Raw genomic sequence first — 23,261 nt, 5'->3', positions numbered from 1 at the left:
GGTAGTTTGTATTTGTGTAAATGTTGTCGGATTTTAAAGCTGATGATGGCAGTATGATTCCCGACCGCCCAGTTATGGCTGAAAGTGCCATTATACCATCTTTTAAAAAATACTTAAAGGAAAACTATACCCCCCAAACAATGTAGGTCTCTATAAAAAGATATTGCATAAAACAGCTCATATGTAAAATCCTGCTTCATGTAAATAAACCATTTTCATAATAATATACTTTTCTAGCAGTATGTGTCATTGGGTAATCATAAATGGAAAATTGCCATTTTAAAAAATATGGGCCCCCCCCTGGGAACGTAGGATTCACTGTACTCACAAACATACCAACAAACCATACATGTTAGGTCACATGAGCCAATTAACAGACAGAGTTGTGTCTTTTGCTTCCACACTTCTTCCTGTTACAGTTAGAGTTGTAGTATCTCTGGTCAGGTGATCTCTGAGACAGCACAGAGACCACGAAATGGTGGTTCAAGGCAAGAGATGTAAAAGGGCAATATCTACTTAAATATATATTCCAGTTTGGTAAGATTCTTTAATATGCCACTTAATATGATATGAACTATCTGTTGCTTAAGTGTTCATTTTGGGGGTATAGTTTTCCTTTAAGTCTAATACATCTTGTCGTGCTGCTATAAATCCCTGATGGAAAGGGGTATGGCATTACGGGGTTTGGAACTGAGCAAAACGGCTAGTAATAGAAGACTTCTGATGAAGGTCTGTGTGGTGGTGGTTCACATGACTGTTATTGATATGTTTATATTGGCGTTAATTGTATGTTATGCTTATCTATATTTTGTATTTTTTCCTTGCCTTTTAAGATGTCACTTTATGATGTTTATTTGTTTTTATGTCCTTAATTTTTCTTTCTTTATTTATGAACAATTTTTTTTTTTTGTATGATACCTTTGCCTGTAGCAGAAATAAGCATGTAATCATGACGGGCAGCCGTGAAGCTTAACTGACACTTGAGTGGATTATTTTCAATCAGCAATGTTCAGCTTCCAAATCTATATGAACATTTATGAATAAACACCAGCTCTGTGTGCAGATCAGTAACTTCCCTAATGTCATGTCCAGGCATCTCCTGTAGAGAAGAGGAAAAGCTGTTCTGTAAACAGTTGAAGAAGATTTATTAGTTTGTGAAGACTGAGCAATTAATCTCTGGCCACATCGCCTACCATCTGCATAGTCTCAAACTGCTCTCTTGATTTACATTTGGGCTCCAGTATGTAATCCAGCTGTTGTCATAGTGCCTGGCGGCATTCAATTGAAATATCACTATTTCTGCAGTTTTATAGTTCATCAGAGAAGCTGCCTGTGCTCAGGAGGTTGATGAGCTTGGAGTTGTTAAATGTTAAAAAATCTAGTGTAGGACTTTATAACCAGTTCCACTCTTAACAACCGTTTCTCCCCATATGTAATATAAGGCACAAAGTTTACCCAGGAGCAGTAACCAATGGCAACCAATAAGATGCTTGCATTTAAATAGGTGACTAGTAAATTTTACCTGCTGATTGGTTGCTATGAGTTACTGCCCCTGGGCAAATGTAGTGCCTTTTATTTTATAACCCCATAGTGTGTATGGAGGTCTGGCAGATGGCTTGAAAATCAATTGCTAATTAGATTTATTTACTAAGAAAAAACTCACAAGTCAAGTGAGTGCAATTTAGAGAATGAATCCAAATGTGTGGGTTACTGCAGTGGTGCTTGTCTACGGCTGATTTATGAATATAGGTAGTAAAGCACACAAGTACCATTGCCAGAAGAACCAATCAGAAATAAGTTTTGAGCAGCCGAATCAATATACAAGCACATTTTGTTGCAGTCTCAAGTACACATGACTTTAAAGCTCCTCACTTCCTGTTGTTCAGAGCAGGAAGTTGTGACTGGCCTGCTGATATACAAACATAGCAGAGGGTTCATTAGAGACATACGCAACATTTCCATTAGTCCTGTAACCCGTATCAACCAATCAACCGTTATCTTTCACCAGCCTCATGTTGATAGCGTAATGAAAATGACTCGATCCGTTGCCATATAACTCCCCTAGGAAATAGCTTTTTGGCTTATTTAGTAACCGTGATAAGTTGGATCTGTCCGGCAACTGCTTGCCAGCAGTTAGAATCAGGAACTATGCTCTAGGATACTGGGCTTTGGTAGGCAGTGAGCGTTTCAGACATCTCCAGTGCTGCTGCCTTTTTAAATGAGACCCGCTTGTCTCCCAGGGTGGGTTTTCCCTTCACTATGATGGTGCCTCCTCAGGCTCGTTCCTGTACAACTAGCAGCTACTGTAAACACTAGCTTCTCTCTCCCTGCCAGATCATTTCATACAGGAAATTGCCTTTAAAGCGCCTGTGGAAGGCAAGATGGAATGAATGCTTGATTGCCTTGCTGCTTTTACAACAAGGTGAAAGCTTTTATAAAACCAATCGGTGCCTGCAACATGTTAGCTTGTTTCCACCTTTTACCCCCTACATGCAAAATGGCATGAAAATCTTTTCCCCTGCATTATCTACTACTTTCTATGAGGATAAAAAACCTTGCTCTATGGCTTATAATGGTATCGCTGCTGCTGCTGCTCCTCCAAGTAAATTTCACTGTTCAAAGCCCTGAGATCTGAATCCATGCCAATTTCAACAAGCCTAATTACCATCTGAGACAATCGTATGAAACAAGCGGAGGAAAGGGAGGAGGACTAGGGGTGTTTTGCAGAATAAAATGTGTTTCAGCAATATTGAAACATGCGTAGATTCATACATCCCTCTGTAGCAGAGCACAGTTCCTTTATAACTGTTCAATAGTGATGGGTGAATAAATTCAGCAGGCGCGAATTTGCGGCAAATTTCTGCTTTTCGTCGCCACCTAATACATTTGCGAAACTGCTGTGAAAATTCACCAGCATCAAAAAAATTTGAGTGTCAGAAAGGTCGCTCCAGTCAAAATTGGCGCTCATCAATTATTATTCGGACCCCCATTGACTTTAATGCGGGCGTCAGCATTTTTGAATATTTCGCAAATTTTGCTGGAAATGTGCGAATTTTATGGTGAATTGAAATGGGACAAATTCGTCCATCACTGCTGTTCAAAGCTTTATTTAACTGAGCGTGTGACTGTATATTGGAATTTAAAATTCAGCTTATATTGTAGAGTACACTAGTTAGTACGGTAGATAGTTGGTACACTAACCCACAGCAATAACTTAGCAGTTAACCGAGACCTGTTTAGTAGAGCTGCAAACATATGATTGGTTGAGTGACTGGTTCAAGGCAATTGGACTGGTAATTCCTGGACTGGCACAACTTTTCTTCAAAAAAGGCACCAGCACCAGTATGCCACCAACTTCTTCTGGTCTTCTAGGTATCCCAGTCAGGAATATAGAGCGAATTCCAAAATGTCTGTACTGTGAAGGTGTCTCACAAAAAGTTGCACAGGGAACGCCTGGGAGGAAGAAAGAAAATGGGGGTGCGGTAATTAAGGGAACCGTACCCTCGGGCTGCGAAGGTGAAATATAAGAAGTTGCACAGGGAACACCTGGGAGGAAGAAAGAAAATGATGGCATGGTATTCATCGAATAGTACCCTCGGGCTGGTGTGGGGATTTTTTTTGATGATTTTACAGTTTCTTCTCCTTCCTCCTTGGCTAATGTATTCACCCTCGATCATTTAATCCTCCCTTTCTTAAGGCCTCTAGCACACAGTAAGATAACATTAATATTGCCGGTGAACCAGCTTAAATGCTAGAAATTGCCTCCCTTCGCATTTCCCTTCGATTCAGCCAGATGGTCGCAAGTAATAGGTTTTACATGCAGCAATCTTAATGTTATACTATTGCAATTGATTTTTGTGACATTTGATGCCTGCTGTACGCTGTTTCAACAGTGGCCAACAAATCCCCATTACCATGTACCATCGGCCTAAGGTGTAATGCTGGGCTTCATTTTTTGTATATTCATTACAACTAGATTATGAATCTAGTGACTGATGACTATTCCTCCTGGTTAAAGAGGATGTAAACCAAAATGTACAAATTAGCATTATTGAGAGCATGTTAATTCTAAGCAACTTTCTAGTGCACAACTTTTTAGTACATTGTAAATTTAATTACTTTTGAAAGCAGAATGTGTTTTTCCATTCTTTTCACTGTTGCTCTGACTACATGGACCATTGAAACACTGTTGCAATAGTCATGGAGCCCAGGAAGTGCTTAATAACTTTACTAAACATTTGCATTGTTGTTGCCAGTAGAAGTTAAAGAAAAAGTAAATGTACATGAGCACTCACTATATAGTGAAAGAGAGTGTATCGGGCATCTTAGCTGCCACTGATGTCCCCTTTCTCTGGTGGTGTGTCCAGTAAGATGCTTGTCCATAGTTGTCAATGATCTGGTTTGAGAGCAAAGTGGGGATATTCATATCCTCCTATTTTGTTGCTGGGCCGGCCCGCAGACAGGCTCCATGCATGGCTCATTAAGATGCGGCCTCTGTCCAGAAGGACCGAGTTGGCAGCTTTTATCGGCCCATGTACAGCCACATCAACACGCGTCAACGAAACTCGACATTACACACTTTTCTTTCTTACCAGCAGTTAGGCTTCATTAATTTTTTCAACAACTTCTTATTTGAGAGTTCCTTTAAGGCTTCAAAACTGGGCTGCCTGTGCTTTCCAGGGGTGGGAAAGAGAAAGAAATTACTTTTATTTTAACAAATGGCTGGAATAGCATAGCACAGTGGGCAGGACATTGGGTGTGTAAATAAACTAGCAATGCTGCTGTGAACAGTAGAAATGTGTGATTATTCATATACAAACACTCAAGTGTTTGGAGAGGGCAGTGACTGTTGGAAGAAGAAAATCCAGTCTTTCAAGTTTTAGCGAGCGACTGACTTTGCTCAACAATTGTTTTTTTTTTTGTGTCTCTTCTTAAATAAATTCTTTACCTCTGCTCCTGTGTATAGTAGAGGTCATATTTCTTTTTTCCATTGCTTCTTGGTGAGTCAGCTGTGTAAGTCCACTGGTTTCAGTTCATAGTAGTTTCTCCTTGTAATCTGAGGCCAAGTCTGCTGTGTCATGTGGAAAGATAAAAGCTGCTGTGGGATACTGTCATTTTACAGCCTTTTAGGTTGTCATGGGAAACAAAAGACCTAGGATTATGGATTTGCTTCCAAGACGTAAGGCCTGTTGAGCAGTAGATATAAAGGGGTGCCCCCATATTGAAGGTAATCATTCAAGCATGAAGGTCAAAGTTGACATGTGTTGTAGATAATCATACAGACCTCAATGTGGCTTCATAGAAAATAAAGACAAAAAAGGTCTCCTGTGAGAGAACGTGTGTCATTGACCTATACTATAGGTATCATAAATTCCCATTAACAGGCATTATGTTTGTGAAATTGGCACCACGTGCTGCTGGTCTGATGTCAGCAAGTGCAACCTGGCCTTAAGAGTGTTTTACATAAAGCTTCTACAGGTATGGGACCTGTTATCCAGAATGCTCGGGACCTGGGATTTTCCAGATTACGGATCTTTCTGTAATTTGGATCTTCATACCTTAAGAAAATCATTTAAACATTAAATAAACCCAATAGGCTGGGTTTGCTTCCAATATGGATGAATTGTATCTTAATTGGGATCAAGTACAAGCTACTGTTTTATTATTATAGAAAAAAAAGAAAATTGTTTCTAAAAATTTGGATTATTTGGATAAAAAATGGGAGACTATCTTTATGGTCTTTCTGGATAACTGGTTTCCAGATAATGAATCCCATACCTGTATTAGTGCTAGGCATGACCTTGCTTTAGAAGATGGGCCATTCACTCCCCTCAAGCAGATTTTATTTGTGTTGTGTTCTTTTCGAAGCAGAACCTGTAATCCATCATGGATTAATAAGTGATATTAATATCTATGCACGAGTACTAGTCAAGTGAGGGATAGTAATATCCTTGCATGAGTACAAAACCAGTGAGAGATATTAATACTAATGCATGAGTACTAGTCTAGTGAGGGATAGTAATGTCCTTGCACGAGAACTAGGTCAGTAAGTAATATTAATACCTATGCATGAGTACTAGTGAAGTGAGGGATAGTAATGTCCTTGCACGAGAACTAGGTCAGTAAGTGATATTAATACCTATGCATGAGTACTAGTGAAGTGAGGTATAGTAATGTTCTTGCACGAGTACTAGGCCAGTGAGTGAAGCAGGCTGTTTTAAAGGAATAGTTCAGCGTGAAAATAAAAACTGTGGAAATAGGCCGTGCAAAAGAAAAAATGTTTCTAATATAGTTAGTCAAAACTGTAATGTATAAAGGCTGGAGTGACTGGATATGTAACATAATAGCCACAACACTACTTCCTGCTTTTCAGCTCTATAACTCTGAGTTAGTCAGCGACTTGAATGGGGGCCACATGGGACATACCTGTTCAGTGAGTTTGCAATTCATCCTCAGCATTCAGCTCAGATTCAAAAGCAACAGTTTTGACCCATGTGGCCCCCCTTCAAGTCCCTGATTGGTTACTGCCTGGTCACCAGGGTAACCAGTCAGTGGAAACCAAGAGAGCTGAAAAGCAGGAAGTAGTGTTCTGGCTATTGTGTTAGACATCCAGTCACTCCAGCCTTTATACATTACATTTTTGGCTAACTAAATATATTAGAAACATTTTTTATTTGGCACAGCCTATTTACCGAGTTTTTATTTTTACACTGAACAATTCCTTTAACAAAATTCAAACATGGTATTAAGCCATGCATTTTCAGTTAGAAAAAATATGTTGTATTCTGACTCTAAGTAGATTTGTGTTTTTGTTAAATGCTCCAAACTTCTGCTTAAATTCCATGTTTCATTGATAAAATTACCAACTGCTAATTATCACAGCTCAGCACCCCCAAAACAATACAATGAATGAATCATAAGGAGTGTGCTGTTAAAGAACATGTTGTTCCCTGGTTCCTGGAGAAGACTGTTGCTTTGCATTCTGCTCAGAGGCTATATTAATGAAATGCATGTGTTCTTCAGTCTTGGATATCATATCCCCACAGGCTGCCAAAAGTACTACTCTGATTGCTGAAAATCAAGTTTGTGTCTTTTATGCCGAAATGTAGCTTATAATGATATGCTTGTATATTGGGCGTCTTCTGAGCATTCAGAGGCTTTGATAGAATCATATGCATGACATGGTTTCACATGATATTTATTACTTAAACTATTACATTTTTGCAATTTAGGAATGTCATCCTGTAGTATAGGTATAGGACCTGTTATCCAGAATGTTTAGGACCTGGGTTTTTCCGGATAAAGGATCTTTCTGTATTTTGGCTTGTCTACTATAAAATCATTTAAACCTTAAATAAACCCAACTGATTATATATTGGATCAAGTACAAGGCACTGTTTTACTGTATTATTACAGAGAAAAAGTAAATCATTTTTAAAATGTGGATTATTTGGATACAACAGAGAAGGGCTTTCCGTAATTTGGAGATTTTCTGGATAACCAGTTTCTGGATAACTGATCTCATAACCTGTACTATTCATTTTCAGAAAATGATAATGAGTTTGAAGGGTTATAACTTGACACTATGCACAACACTTCTTACATCCTTAGTAGATATGGTGATATAGTTGCACCCGTGATCTATCAGTATAGGGATCAAGCAACCCGACCATCAGCCTATTTCCCTGTTGTAAACCCCAAGGAGGCCTATGGCAGGGCTTATCTGAAATATGTACTCTGGCTGCTCCGTACTGTGGCTTATCTGGATGAACCCGCCGACTTTCTCTTTGCCTACAGCAGTTCCCGGTGATAGAAGTTGCTGCATAAAAGCCGTCAAGCTTTCCGGATTAATTGAAGTTGGTCATGTTTTTCCTGGTTCACGTGAAGGTCCTGATAAATGTGTCTACATATCCTGTGTTGTTCACATATATCTGTCCCATGTAACGCTGTTGGGCAGCGCTATCTGCAAAACACTGCTGCTGCAAGTCTGCTGAGAAAGCAGTTTTAGTAGAACCAATCTCTTCTGCTTTAGAAATTCTGGGTTGAGTTCTTGTTGTTATCCAATTACAGCCAGAGCTTCAACGTACCCCGGTAAGCCAACATCTATGTGGCCCTTAAATGATATCAATTAACAAATAGAAATTTAGTTCTGCAAAAAAAAAAAAAAAAAATCCTATGTGTGTGTAAATAGCCACTATGCAAAGTTGCAGCGATTGCATATATTTACATGTATTCATGCAGCTGATGGGTAAATATGGCGGTGGCCAATATATTCTAATGTGCCTCAAAATCAGATAATAAATAGGATAGAAGCTTTATGGATAATAGGTTTCTGGATAACAGATCCTATACCTGTTATGCAGAAACCCATTATCTAGAAAGCTCCAAATTATGGAAAGGCTTTCTCCCATAGATTCCGCTATTATCAAATAATTAAAATTTTTAAAAATGATTTCCCTTTTCTCTGTAATAATAAAACAGTAGCTTGTACTTGATCCAAACTAAGATACAATTAATCCTTATTGGAAGCAAAACCAGCCTATTGGGTTTATTTCATGTTTACATGATTTTTAGTAGACTTAGGAAGATCCAAATTACAGAGAGATCCCTTATCTGGAAAACCCCAGGTCCCAAGCATTCTGGATAACAGGTCCCATACCTATTCTCAGATTGTTATGGTATGGTAAACATGGATTCATCTTTTTTTTTTTTGTCACCTCTCAAGTTATCAAGATCTATTATACGTATGAAGAGAATAATACCCATCTAGGGAAGCCTTGCCGACGCAAAAAGAGGCCAACTTCTATATATACATATATATACTTATAGGTATTCCAGTGTATGGGAAAGAGCTGGAGCATTAAAGGGCCTGTGCAGAAATACTTGTGTAGGAGGGATACCTATTTTAAATACCATCGTTTACGTAACCTAACGGCTTAGCATTGTTTCTAATGGCATTGTTTGCTGTAAATCAAATTCCGTTGGAAGAAGAAGAGAAATGCTGTACTTGGCAGTTACATGGGGAGTATTCACCTGTCATCCTTTTGTAACTGTTAGAAGAGAAATAATACTGAAGATTTCTCTCTCTTAGATTAGAGAGAGAAACCAAATCACATCCCACCTTTGCTTTATTATATTCAATTGTGGGTGATATTTTTTTTGACAACCCAACCTTGAAATTAGAGAAGGAGATTTTAAATTTATTACATCTTTTTACGAATGCTACAAATAAACTTATATCTCTTTACTGGATACAGAAGGAGGTCCCTACTTTAAAGGAAGGTCTTTTTTTAAGTCAGTTATGCTTGCAAAAAGCTTTTAGATATGATTTTGAGAAAGAAAATTCTTCTTATTCTTTTTATTGTTTATGGTCCAGATATTAAGATTTTTTTGACAAACCCAAGAAAGAATTGCTAAATAAATTGGGATTCATGAGATCTTCTGAAAAAAATTTTTTTCTAATTATATTCCACACACTGTTCTAAGTGCTTTATTGCCTTTATTTATTTTTCTTTGTTCTAATGTAATTTTATTTTGTTCAGTTTTACTTTTATGATCTTTATTGCTCTTGGTTTGTCCTTGAAGAGAATCATTTGCTATTGTATCTTTGTGCTTTTACATTCAATTTTTGGAATTTCGTTTATGCACTGATTCCGTTTTGACTTGTTTATGAATAATAATAAACACATTGTAAAATGAAATGAGAAATAATATTGTTCTTCCCATGAAGAATTCAAGCAATGCATTGTCATTCACACTCATAAAGTCTGTTTTTATCACAGGAGTGTGTCCTGCACTTCTAGGTTGGCTGAAGATCCTTTTGAAACACCTTGATAATTTGAAACCTTGATAATTGTTCATATCTTTAGGGTGTTTCATTGTTCATATTGTTCCATCTCATGGCCCTCTAACTGCTGCTGCATTACCACTTCCATTGCCTACCCCCCTAATAAGTGACCTTATTTAAATATAAAAAGTGTTTTATGCCACTAAGTTCTATGTGCAGGAAATCCACATTGTAAAAGCTGGGATTGTGCAATTGTTTTCATCCTTTCCTGATAATTTTAAGAGAAATGCTGTCATATAATCGGTATGTATAGTGGCTTTCATAGTAATGTCTGATTAGTACTGTTGACTGTTCACCATGAAAATATCTTGTGAATATTTATGTATAAACGTGTGGTGTTCTGATAAAAGAAGCACTTATCTGGTAAATGTTACATTGTATTGTTTGAGTTTGTACATAATATATATTCTATTAAACTTGTTAGTATTACTGGGGAGAGTCGCAGTTCATCTAGAACACGTATGCAGTGAAATTCTCCCTTCAGTTACTGCTGTGGATAGGAATTGTCAGACGGTCCCTAACTGCTGGGCAGAGAAACAATCATACTTATGAACAGAAGGGGGAGCTTTGCTTATTTCCCTGCAGAGCAGTCGGCGACTGTGTAGAGATTTGTATTGGATTTTATTTTTGGCTTTACAACCCCTTTACTGCATCCAACTCCAGCTGCAGGGACAAAGATCATGGAGCCAGATGTAAACAGATAAACTGGGATTCTATTTGGAGGATTATTTTGCTGCAGCCACTGATTCTGCAGAGTTGGATAAAGTTTCACATACAAAGACTATAAAATCCACATTAGATTACATGACAACACAGGACCTCATGCAGTCTGTATATTCTGATTATTAATCAGTCTTGCTGTATTGGCTTCTGGCAGCTATTATTTGACTTGTGCTCTTTTGATAATTTAGGATGATCCCTAAGCAGCCCAGACCACACTGAGCATGTGCACAGTCTTGGTCTTGCAAATATGTTTAACAAAGTTACAAGATGGTGACCCCCTGTGGCCAACTTTGAAAGCATAAATCATTTATTTGATTAGGCTTGTAGTGCAGTAAGTTCATGTTTATGTTTAGTATACAAAATACAGCATTTCTAGCCTTATTCTATTTTAGACTTTACTTCCCCTTAAATTTGTAAGTTGAAACATATACATTTACTTATTAAATGCAACTTAGACAGATGTCTGTCTTAACATAATATATATTTTTTTAACTTTCTGTGCTCTGCAGTAGACAACACACACCAGAGGGGATTGGGGCAGGTGGTTTATTAAAGCTAAATGCTAATAAAGCTCAATTAAACCACAATACATTACTGGAATAGCCTCTGTATGAGTTGTATGCAATTTGGGTGTCTGTAACTGGAGGACTCGATGTGTTTATACTACTATATGTCATTGCTACTGCAGGTTCAGGCAGTTATACGGTACAAAAGCCTGTGCCAATAGCACAACATAATCCTTTGCCTGCTTGGTTAGTTGGCACCACAAGTCAGGAAGGTTCTGTGGCAAAAACTGGGTGAAGATGAGAGCTGGCATCATGTGAGGGATGAGTAATCAGCAGTGGTGCATATGTATAAACCCAGGCCTTGATCCCTGTATCACTGAAAATAGAAGGGGCCACAACACCCAACCCATTGTCACACCACCACCTTTAAATAGATAGATAAGTGGATAGAATTAGCTTGATTTTCCTGTTTCTCAGTATTTTCTTCATAAATGTTCACAGCTGTTACTGTAGCAGAAAAAAGAAAATAAACTTGGTACAGATTGTCCATTCCTGTGTGGCCAAATGCTCATCAGATATGTGTGGCTTTATTTACAGTGCTTTTATAGGCAATCTATTTGCAGAAAATGTGGTGCCTTATAAATATTTGGCAATAAGGGGCAGTTGTTGTTCATGGCGGGTGCAAGTCTGCCAGTAAATACAAGGTAGGCTGGTGAGAGCTGAGGAAATGGGTGTAGTTCGTAGAACACGGGTCCATAACCCCAGAGAATATCTGCTGACTGCTTGCTGTTTGTCCCTTCATTACATACTTCTCAATACTTACCAACTGCTGGGTTATACTTTTATTTTGGGGCAGAAAGCATAAACTGTCATTTAAAGTGTTTAACCTTGTCGGTTTTTGGCACAAACAGGCCACTGGCCAATAACCGAGGGGAATGGTCCACATTACAAGGAAAAGACATGAATTGATTCTTAACGAACACATGTAGTGTTACAACTGCATTGATTTTGGAGAAAAATATACTTTTATTAAGCAGGGTTTCCAGGGATGGTACACCTTTAAGTTAACTTTTAGTATGTTATAAAATGGCTAATTATAAGCAACTTTTCAGTCGCTCTTCATTGTTTTTTTTTATAGATTTTTTTTAATTTAAATTCTGACTCATTCCAGCTTTCAAATAGTGGGTCACTGACCCCCATCAAAAACACAAATGCACTGTAAGGCTACACATGTAGTTATTGCTAGTTTTTATTACTTGTCTCTTATTCAAATCAGTGCAAGGTTGCTAGGGTAATTGTCCCTAGCAACCAGATTGCTGAGATTACAAACTGGAGAGCTGCTGAATATGAAGACACACAACTCAAAAATCCACAAATAATAAAAACCAAATATCATTCTCTCCATCACCAGTTTAACATCACATTCATTTGGCTGTTGGTGTCCTTACTAAACACACACACATACTTCAGGTGATTCTGCACAGTGCCTTAAAGGGCTTGTTCACCTTCAAACACTTTTTTTCAGTTTAGTTGGTTTCAGATAGTTCACCAGAAATAAAGACCTTTTATCACTTTCTATTTTCATAACCTTCTAAAGCAGCTCTGGGAGGAGGGGGGTCGCCGACCCTGTAACTGTTCTAAATGGATACATTTAGTTGATACATTTGTTATCTTTGTCCCTGCTGAGCAGAATCTCTGGGTTTCATTACAGGCAGCTGTTGGAATTGATATACTAGTTGCTAAAACTCTAGAGATGCTGCTGAGAAATGTATCAACTCAATGTTGCAAAATTGTAACAGTTCAGAATCTGCACCTGAATTACTGAGCTGTCAGAGTCAAACACCGGAGAAAGGGACATTCAACTTTAAAGCGAGATTTTGGGAAAAAAAAACAAAAAATGGTAAAAAGCAATTGAAAAAAGTCTTCTGGTAAACAAGAAATGAAAAAAGTGTTGGAAGGTGAATAACCCCTTAAAAAGCTCAAATTGTGTCAGTACTAATATAGCTACCAACATTCCTGATTAATTAGGTGAGCCCTGACTTGTACACTGCAATGTTGTGTTGCTTTTATTACAAACTATTGTGCTAAATCATGCCATTCACTGACACTTACTGAGAGGTTTTTTTTAGGATTTGCTGGAGAAATTACCTAAAATTGCTCACTTGAGGCTCTTCTGAGAAAGAGCTGCCACCTAGAGGAATATTCCAGTTAGTTAAGGGGATATTTCCCATTTATGACGCAGTAATATATCAACATCAACTAACATAAAACAATGGTTTGTGCCAATGCGGGAGACTCCACGCTAGCTCTCATGCTAGTCACAACTTCTTTGTACCATAGACTATATGGGTCCTTAAATAATATTATAATGAAATGAGAGTAAATTTACTTTCATTTTACAAAGCCCACTGTACTATTTATGGATGGGGGAGTCTCTAAACCTTGCAATAATAATCTTTTGTCTGGGGTAGGCTCAAAAATCCAAATTATGGAAAGATATATTCTCTGTGCTGTACATTCAAACAATACAATAAGAGAACAAAACCATATATATGCAATTCCATTCAAGATAAATGGCTGAGTATTAAAAAAAAACAAGGAGAAGGAGGCCCTTAAAAGCTTACAGTCTAATTGTGAAAGTGCTGTTGCCCATGGCAACTAACCATCAGTTTTAATTTAACATTTTTGCTGCGAGCAAATCTTTGGATTTACTTTCTGATTGGCGGATAGGGGTGACTGTACTTATGTTAATAAATCTGCGACCCTGTCTACGTTGTGTAAGAAATTAGTGCCCGTTTATTAATTATTATTGGCCTTATTTTTTATAGGAAAATGCATTGGTGATTAGAGAAGTTGAGGTGGACAAAGTATCCAGTCTTGAAAGGAAACACGTAGAAGCAATAAAGAAGCTCTGGGAAGATGAGGGAATCCAAGAATGCTATGACCGAAGGAGAGAATACCAGCTGTCAGATTCCACAAAGTAGTAAGTATCCCCCAAAATTTTTTAGGGTTTAGCGTTGCCTTTGTCTACACTACAAAAAATGGAATGCGGAAACAGACTGTACATTTCTACCAGTTAGGATGATGTAGAGAGTAATATTCTGAGACAGTTTGCAATTGGTCTTTATGTTCAGCAGTTTTCCAGCATGATATACTTTTTTTTTTGAGATAGAATGACTTCATCAAACCATACTTTTCTTATCCAGATTGTATTGTCCTATCTTTTCAGCTACCTTAGTGACATTGATCGCATTTCAAACCCTGGCTTCATTCCCACCCAGCAAGATGTGCTGAGGGTCAGAGTTCCCACCACTGGAATCATTGAGTACCCCTTTGATTTAGAAAACATTATTTTTCGGTAAGTTCCCTGATTGAAGCCTCCAGATGCTTTTTAGTTAACAAATATATACAGAATACATACACCTGCCAATTAGCCCTTGTAAAATTCAGGCACATCTAGGGTTCCACCTTCTGTGGAGACAGACCGAGCAGGGGATGGGTCCGGTGACATCAGAGGCTGGCTGATGATGTCACGGGGTGGGGCAGATAGTGGTCTAAGGGTGTGCCTGTTATGTTGGGTGTGGGGTTATGACATGGTGATCGCCAATTGACTGATCACCGCGCCGTTAGTTAAGGCCCTGCCCAGATTTTCTAAATTGGAAATGCGGACAGATAGCCCTTCTGAAAACCGGGCTGTCTGGGTAAAAACCAGATAGGTGACAACCATAGGTACATCGTTACATAACAATGATGATAATATTGCCAAGCCACCCTATCACGTCAGGGTAACCCCACTTAAAGGAGAAGGAAAGTTACCCAAGCAGTTTATTGCCAATAGATTAGCCACAATAGTGCAAACTATAACACTATATTTATTCTGCAGAATGCTTTACCATACTGGAGTAAACCGCTCTAAAAAGCTCTCTGTTTGTTTAGGATAGTAGCTGCCATATTAGCCTGGTGTGAAATCTCTTCCTGCCTGAGTCTCTCCCTGCTCAGTCAGAGGCTCAGATTACAGCAGGGAGGAAAGGAGGGAAGGAGGAGCAAACTGAGCATGCTCAAGCCCTAGCTCCGGAGGTTTAAGTCTGATACAGAAACCCATGTGTACACAATAGAAGGAAAGAAATATGGTGTTTCTTTTGACAGAGGACTCAGAGCAGCATTACTTTGAGTGTTTACTGGTGTAATTATATAGACCTTTCTGATAAAGATTACTTGGTTTTAACCTTCCCTTCTCCTTTAAGAGGGACAGCTCATTTTATGACAGAATGGAGTATTTTACAGGGTTGCATTAAATTATCAGACAATATCTAAGCAAGAAAGTAAGCAGTTCATCTAAAATCACACTCTAACTGGGCTTTAGGCTGGATACTACTTCCTTAGTTTGTTGGTTGTTACAAGACGATAGAAATTTTTCTGGAGTCATGCACGTCCCAATTACAATCTTTGCTGCGACCATTCGTTTGGTTTCACTACAAACGTTAAGAACTAAATCATCAGACATACACTTCAAATGATTCAGCAGTACCCCTATGCCGATGTTGGCGCACAAAATCAAAATTTTACATCTTGGAACAACCTACAGTATATCCAAGTCATTGGCAGATATCAGTCGTCTCGTGTCCCTCCATAAATGCATCTGTGAGTATATAGCCATCTAAACTGCCAACGTTTCCCAGTGTGGTCAGTCTACATGAATTTACAGGTCATCTGCATATTATGGTATGAAGACTGGGATTCGCCTGATTTTCCCCCTTCCCCTCACCAAGCAAGCAGATCTTTCTATGTATTTCTAAGTATTAGAATGCTGGATTATGAATACATTGGATTGTCTTTCTTCCTTAATGGGCATCCTGTCCCCAATCAATCTGTTGTTCTGTTAGAAGAAGATACTAGTAGAACAGATAACATTGCAGTAAAGGCTTTGTGCTTGTGTCTATCTGTGCTTTTCAATCTATACACGTTTCTGCTAGTTTGCATTAAAAGAAAATATTTCACATGGGCTTTATACATTTTCTTTTTTTTTTTTTAAAAAAAAAAACAATAGGATGGTGGATGTTGGGGGACAGAGATCTGAAAGACGGAAGTGGATTCACTGCTTTGAGAACGTTACCTCCATTATTTTCTTAGTTGCATTAAGTGAATATGATCAGGTCCTTGCGGAATGTGACAATGAGGTGAGATTGTAATAAACGTTACGTTATGTTGCTGCAAGCATGCAGAATATAGAGACTTTTTATGGACACCCTAACGGCAATTTCATTAATGACCACTCCTGAAAAGCCATTTAACTGATGTATAAACTCAAGTTTTATCTAGCCCCCCTCTCACTTCCTTAATAATGATTTTGTATCAATAAAGCAATATATAGTACTTTATATGAAGGATAAACTATTTAAGTGCATTGTCCAGAAATGATGGCTATTATCATAGTGACAAGACAAATGGAAGCCCAGTTACATGGCATTATGGCAACATTTTAAATCAATTTCCTTAAATCTGCAGTTCATTTTATATAGGGAATAATGTACCCCATATTACAAAATATAAAGAGATTAGGAGTCGCTGAGGATTTCCATGATCCTATATATATTTATACAAGTGATGGAACGCTGAGATCGTAGTAAGTGACATCACTATGCACTGACAGTACCTGATGACATCACTCATAAGGGTCAGGCCACACTGGGCGTTTTGGGGAGATTTGGTCGCCAGGCGAACAATCGCCTCGTTTCTCCCCAAACGCCTTGCCTCATTCTGCGCTGGCTAAAATGGAAAAACGCTGGCGCTAATCACATGCGGCAATTTGTTTTCCGAAGTCGCCTCACAAGGAAACTTCGGGCAACTTCGAAAAATGAAGAAAGCCAACACTTTAGGATGGAACTGCTTTCTGGCAGGTTGTTGTTTCTCCTACTCAATGTAACTGAAGGAGTTTGCAGTGGGACATGGATTTTACTATTGAGTGCTCTTCTTAGATCTACTAGGGAGCTGTTATCTGGTTACCTTCCCACTGTTCTGCCGAGGAAAGGGAGGGGTGTGATATCACTCAGACTTGTAGTACAGCAGTAAAGAGTGACTGAAGTTTATCAGAGCACAAATCACATGACTGGGGGCTACTGGGAAACTGACAATATGTCTAGCCCCCATGTCATATTTCAGAAAAAAAAATCTGTTTGCTCTTCTGAAAAAAGGTATTTCAGTACCGAATTCTACTGAAGCAGCACTAGTTACTGATGTGTTTGTTTTTGGCATGACACTAAAGTAACTGTTGTTTCATAGAACCGAATGGAGGAAAGCAAGGCGCTGTTCAAAACCATCATAACTTACCCCTGGTTTCAGAATTCCTCGGTTATTCTCTTTTTGAACAAAAAGGATCTTCTGCAAGAAAAAATTATGTACTCCCACCTCATTGACTACTTCCCAGAATTCACAGGTAAGAGCTTTCTATGCAATAAATCTACCCAGCTGGGAATCCTTCATATTCTATTAGCGGCATAACAAACCCTCTTATTCTGTACTTTAATCTGTTATATTCAGATCCCAATATGTAATGAAAAGAAAGTCACACGACTGCTGAATAATATAAATCACCCTGAAACACCTGATTTATCAACTGTCCAACTGTTGTTTTTTTCTTTTGCGCTAAAACTTCCAAACTCCAATTATAACTTTAAATCAAGTATATTTTGAGATAAAAAAGACTTGGAAAAACTTGTATGTAAAACGTTGGCATCTAAAAGCTTGCAAGGTCATGTAGAAGCCAATGGGCGCTGTCCTAGGCAAAATGTAAACTATTTATTCAAGTTTTTTAAAAAACTATTTTTCAGCTTGGCAACTCATAGGCAAGTTTTTTTCCCCACAATTTGATTCAATCAAGTTTTTTATAGTCAGATTTCTTTAATACATAAACATTCAAGACACTTTTTTTGTGTTTATTCGAAGCATAGACACTTCCTTTTATCATAAATAAGCCACATAGGGGGGAATTCACAAAAGTGTTGGGAACGAAAAAATGTCTTTAAAATGTCGTAGAAAGTGTCGTAGCAACAGCCGACAAATTCACAGAGCATTTCTCCGCCAATTTTCCGACATGTGCGACACTTTTGAATTAGTGTCGTTAAAAGTGGGCGTGTTTTTTTCGGCGCCACTTTTCCCGCCATTTTTATGAATTACTCGTAAACTCATTTTTTTTACCGACAATTTTTCAGACATTTTAGGCTCTCCAAAATGAAAATGTCAGACAAATTGTCGTTTAAAAAGTCTTGGTAAATGTCGTTTGTATGATGAAAAGATATACGACATTTTAGAAAATTGTCAGACTTACGAGACATTCAGAGATGGTAACATCTGCCTTTGTGAATTTGCCGTTCATACGACATTTTATAAATTTGTCGACCGCCACTTCTGGGTTACTTTTTTTACCGACACTTTTGTGAATTCCCCCCATAGTGTGGACTAGTTGTTCACCTTAAAGGGATGTTAGAGGAAATGTAACAATACCAGATAATATTAAAGGGATAGTAAAAATGGAAAGATTTTCAAAAGTGCCCATTCTCCAGCTCTACTCCATGGGGCAGATTCACTAAAGGGCGAATTGTCGCCAGTGACCGCTTCTTACGCATCACACTAATTCGCTAGGCGCAAATTAGCTACCTCTATGCTATTTCATTAATATGCGAAGTTGCGCCCTGGGTGCTGTACATTGGAGACTTTTCGCTATCGTTACTTCGGCAGTGCGAGCGTTTCATATAGAAGATACGTTAGCGTTTGTTTGTGCCTAGCGAAAATTCGCTAGTGATCTTGCACTTAGGTCCATTTGCATACGGTGGGTAATTTAAAGTTGTATGGAGATCTTTATTATAAATGTTGGTGCAAATGCTTGAAGTTACCACTTTTTCATATACATGTCCAGGGAACCTTAAAGGGCATGTAAAGGCAAAAAAAATAAAATACAATTTTTTACTTTCTTTAATGAAAAAGAAACCTATCTCCAATATACTTTAATTAAAAAATGTGTACCATTTTTATAAGTAACCTGACTGTATGCAGTGAAATTCTCCCTTCATTTACTGCTGTGGATAGGAATTGTCAGATGGTCCCTAACTGCTGAGCAGGGAAACAATCATACTTATGAACAGCAGGGGGAGCCCCCACCTTACTTACCAGCCATGCTGAACGCAAGCAGCTTTGTTTATGACGATCCCTAAGCAGCCCAGACCACACTGAGCATGTGCACAGTCTTGTCTTGACCCCCTGTAGCCAACTTTGAAAGCATAAATTGTTTGATTAGGCTTGTGGTGCAGTAAGTTTATGTTTATATTTAGTATACAAAATACAGCATTTTTAGCCTTTTTCTATTTTAGACTTTACATGTCCTTTAATAAAGACAAGAGAGTTAATATAATGCCCTACACAAGAGGCCACTGTAAAATGAATGTTCCAAATGTTAGGAAATGTCTGGAGAAAACCGGTTCCCCAAAAAAAATTTGTTAGGACTTGTGCAGGCAACCCCACAAAAAGGAAAAGATGCCAGCATTTTTTGAACTTTAAAGGACTAGTAACAATTGTTATTATATTATAGAACGAAAAAACCCACAAAGACAAATTAAACTTTTAAATCGCTAAGTCTTAAGAAATAACTTACTGAAACTCTGCTTGCACTCATCTTCAGAAAAGGCGATCCATCGTGCGGCACTCGATTTCTCCTCCCTGCCTTCCTTATAGGATATAGCCAGGGAGGAGAAATCGAGCGCCACATGATGGATCGTCACTGTGTCACCTTTTCTGAAGAGGAGCGCAAGTGGAAAAGTTATTTCTTAATAAATACTTCGCGATTTAAACATTTTTTTTGTCTTTGTGTTTTTTTTGTTCTATACGAACAAATTTTTTAAAAACAAAAATTGATGTTACTGGTCCTTTAATGCATTTTCGGACCACAGGATATGATGTAAGTGACAGAAGAATGGAGAAGGTGTAGCTTCTTTTTAGCACTTCGCCTGGTCTGAGGTGGCGGTCAACTCTGAAGAAAGAAGAACGTTCAGTAAAATCCGCACTTTACTGAATTTGCGGAGTAACGACCTTTCGACGGAGTGAACTCACCTGGCAATAGAGTGCGAACAAACGCTATCGACGGTCTCTTTCGCTAGCTTATTGTCGCCTGTTAGTAAATTGCCAATGTCCCTGCAGGTGGCAACTCTGGTGAAAATTCGCTAGTGTTAGACACTTCATCCTTTAGTAAATCTACCCCCAAGTTTGGTCTTTGCCAATAAATACTTGGGGAGGATTTATTTATATTTTTATTTATATTTTCATTTATATTTTTTCAGCGATGACATAACTTTATTTCAATTGCAAATTGAATTTTAAATTGAGCTTGAAAGTAAAACTACTGTACATGTACATCAAATCTCCAATATAACGGGTACTGGAAAGTTGCTTAGAATTACAATTTTAATGTTATGTTTGTGCACAATTCTATTAAATGACAGATAACGATACAGGGCCACTTACACAGGGGGAGTTGGGGTTACTGGGGAATGGGCACTTTTATGAATTCTTTGACTTTTACTATCCCTTTACTATAACCTGATATTACATTGGTTACATTAATCAAGGTATGAGTTAATGAACATTTTTACGTTTTAAAAAAGGCTTCTTATATATCAAGCTGTCAGGGGGGGATATATAATAAGACTTTTCCTTTTTTTTTTTTTGGCCAGGTCCTAAACAAGATTCCCAAGCTGCCCGGGACTTCATTCTCAAACTGTACCAGGATCAGAATCCGGACAAAGAGAAAGTGATCTACTCGCACTTCACCTGTGCAACGGATACAGAGAATATACGATTTGTTTTTGCTGCTGTGAAAGACACTATCCTCCAGTTAAACCTGAGAGAATTCAATTTGGTATAGAGGAGGGGTCAGGGACAATGGGTGGATTTATCAGGTGCCGTACTGGGAGATATCCAAGTCCCCGGAATCACTCTCGCTACAGGTTTGATTTCGCTCAGTACAGCCAATCACAAGCTCCGATACATTGTACCGTGTTCTGAGCGCCTGTAACATTCTCTTTCTTTTCTTTTTCCAATAGTTTTTATTGGTATTTATAGCAATAAATACCAGATTCTGTAATATTGTAATCTGGTAAAACTTGTAATCAGGAAAAGTGAAGGTAATTTTTATATCCGTTTACTGCATTTTTTTTTTTTTTTTAAAGAAAAAGGAAGTATGAAATGTACGTGCTGTTTTTATAATTCTTCTTAAGGTGTTTAGTAGTTGTTTTTATGAAATGTTTGTGACAAAAGAAAAGAATATTTAAGAGAATATTCCATAGAACTTTATAAGATAAGGCGATTCTAGTTTTTTTTTTTTATTGCTAATTCCTGTATTCTGGGAGGGGGGGAGGGATAGTTATTACCAGAGTTGCCTTTTTTAACGTAAAAGACTGTTAGGGTCACGGATGGCCGTTGCCATTAATGAGAAAAAAATATTTTATGACTTTTTTTTTTTTTTTAATAGATTTGGGGTGTTGAAATGTTAGAATGTGCTTTGTCTTTCCTCGGATGTGATTTCTAAACAGAAGAACTAGGTCTTCAGATGACGATAACCGTAACATGGCATATTTTCTGTTTGCTTTATTTAATCGAACTCTACAAATATCTCCTCAATTCGGAGCAACTGAAATTGAATTGCACCCGGAACACAATATAATACCAAAGGCTCTCAGAAAACGAAGGCGGCAGTGTAATGATACATGTAAATAAATGTACTTCTTTATAAATATAATAATGTGTGTATATATATGTATAAGGAAAAATACATATATCCTCTCATTCCATAGGGCTCATCCGAAGTTGCATTAAACTACACTACAGAATATCCTTTGTCTCCCTATACTTTTGTTGCATGTCATGGCGGAGAACTGCTTCAGTAGGACTAAATTATTACATCCACATGGGAAAAAAGGGCACCATTTTTTTTTAAAAACAAAAAACAAAACCCTTTTCTATACAACGCGATAAAATTGTAGGCTGTGAGCAGTCTGGGGAGGTGTTGGCAAATGTTTATTTTTGACGTTTTTTAAACTCTAAATGCAGAATTGCTGAACCGGTTTATTTTTGTGCTGCAGCCACAGCGGTTGATACGGTTATGTTGTTGTCACCAAGACGTACTGATGTCAATCATTTATTTTCGACCTTTTTGTAAAGCAGATATTTTATCCTTTATAAGTTGCACTATGACTTGCGGACGAAATCATTGATATGAATTGTTTCTTGATGCGTTTAAATAATGTTAAAGACCCTGCTCTTTTTAAAATTGATTCCTTTTTCATGGCATCACACCAGTTATTGATAATAAATCTATTTTAGAGAAAAATGGTCATTGACTCTGTTTTCTAAATCAACTATAAGATATAATTTAAAATATATTTAAAGATGATTGATCCATAGTTAGCCCTGTGGTTTTTTTTTTGGCATCTTAAACATTTAAAAACATACATTTTCAACAGATAAAAACAAAAGGGTGATCGCAAAACACAGCAGAGATGATTGCAAGCACTGTGATGGAAATGAGGACTTGTGCTTCAGAGAAGAGATTTTTACATGTAAGGGCAGTGACACGCTCAGATTTGGGAGATTAGTCGTCCAACGATAAATTGCCTTTTCTTCAGGGCAACTAATCTCCCCAAACTGCACAGTAAATTACTGGCAGGATAGCAATCGGTGCGCTTCGTTTTCTGAAGTCTCCCAAAGTTGCCTTACGAGGAAACTTTGGGTGACTTCAGAAAACGAAGTGATCTGAGTGGGAGTCAGTTTGGCCGAAGAAAAGGCAATTTATCTCTGGACGACAAATCTCCTCGAATCTGAGCATGTGTCACTGCCCTAAAAGGTAAGAATAAATATGTGAGGAATAATGAATGATTTTAATTGTTGGGGTTATCTGTACTTTAATTACTTGTACTGTATTTATATTCTGTCTCCATATACCTTAACATTTTACAGTTTAATATTCAAAACAGTGTGTAGTTGTTAGGGTAAGTGGGACCCTAACAACAAGACACAAGAAGTGGTGGAGAAGAGAAAAATTTAAAAACTAAAACAAAACACACACAAAAAAAATCCCCCTCGCCACAAAAAACCCCCACCAGCTGCAAACTGTCTTGGAATATTAGGATTTACATGATATG

The 23,261-nt window shown here is 37.9% G+C and overlaps 1 protein-coding gene across 2 annotated transcripts in view; it reads left to right on the top strand.

Annotated features, from left to right (window-relative positions):
* gna14.L (guanine nucleotide binding protein (G protein), alpha 14 L homeolog) overlaps nt 1-22,450 on the top strand; it is a 71,692-nt gene extending 49,242 nt beyond the window's left edge. For both annotated transcript variants that reach the window (XM_041575552.1, NM_001090281.3), the window contains 5 exon segments: nt 13,905-14,059; nt 14,306-14,434; nt 16,124-16,253; nt 17,356-17,509; nt 20,796-22,450. In XM_041575552.1, coding sequence (XP_041431486.1) covers nt 13,905-14,059; nt 14,306-14,434; nt 16,124-16,253; nt 17,356-17,509; nt 20,796-20,986 — 759 coding nt within the window. In that variant the 3' untranslated portion in view covers nt 20,987-22,450.
* Nucleotides 22,451-23,261: the final 811 nt, after the last annotated feature.

The sequence above is a fragment of the Xenopus laevis genome, chromosome 1L (genome assembly GCF_017654675.1).
Source record: "Xenopus laevis strain J_2021 chromosome 1L, Xenopus_laevis_v10.1, whole genome shotgun sequence".
Taxonomy (NCBI): domain Eukaryota; kingdom Metazoa; phylum Chordata; class Amphibia; order Anura; family Pipidae; genus Xenopus; species Xenopus laevis.
Note: the sequence above shows the minus strand (reverse complement) of the source record. Positions and strands in the feature narration are given on the sequence as shown.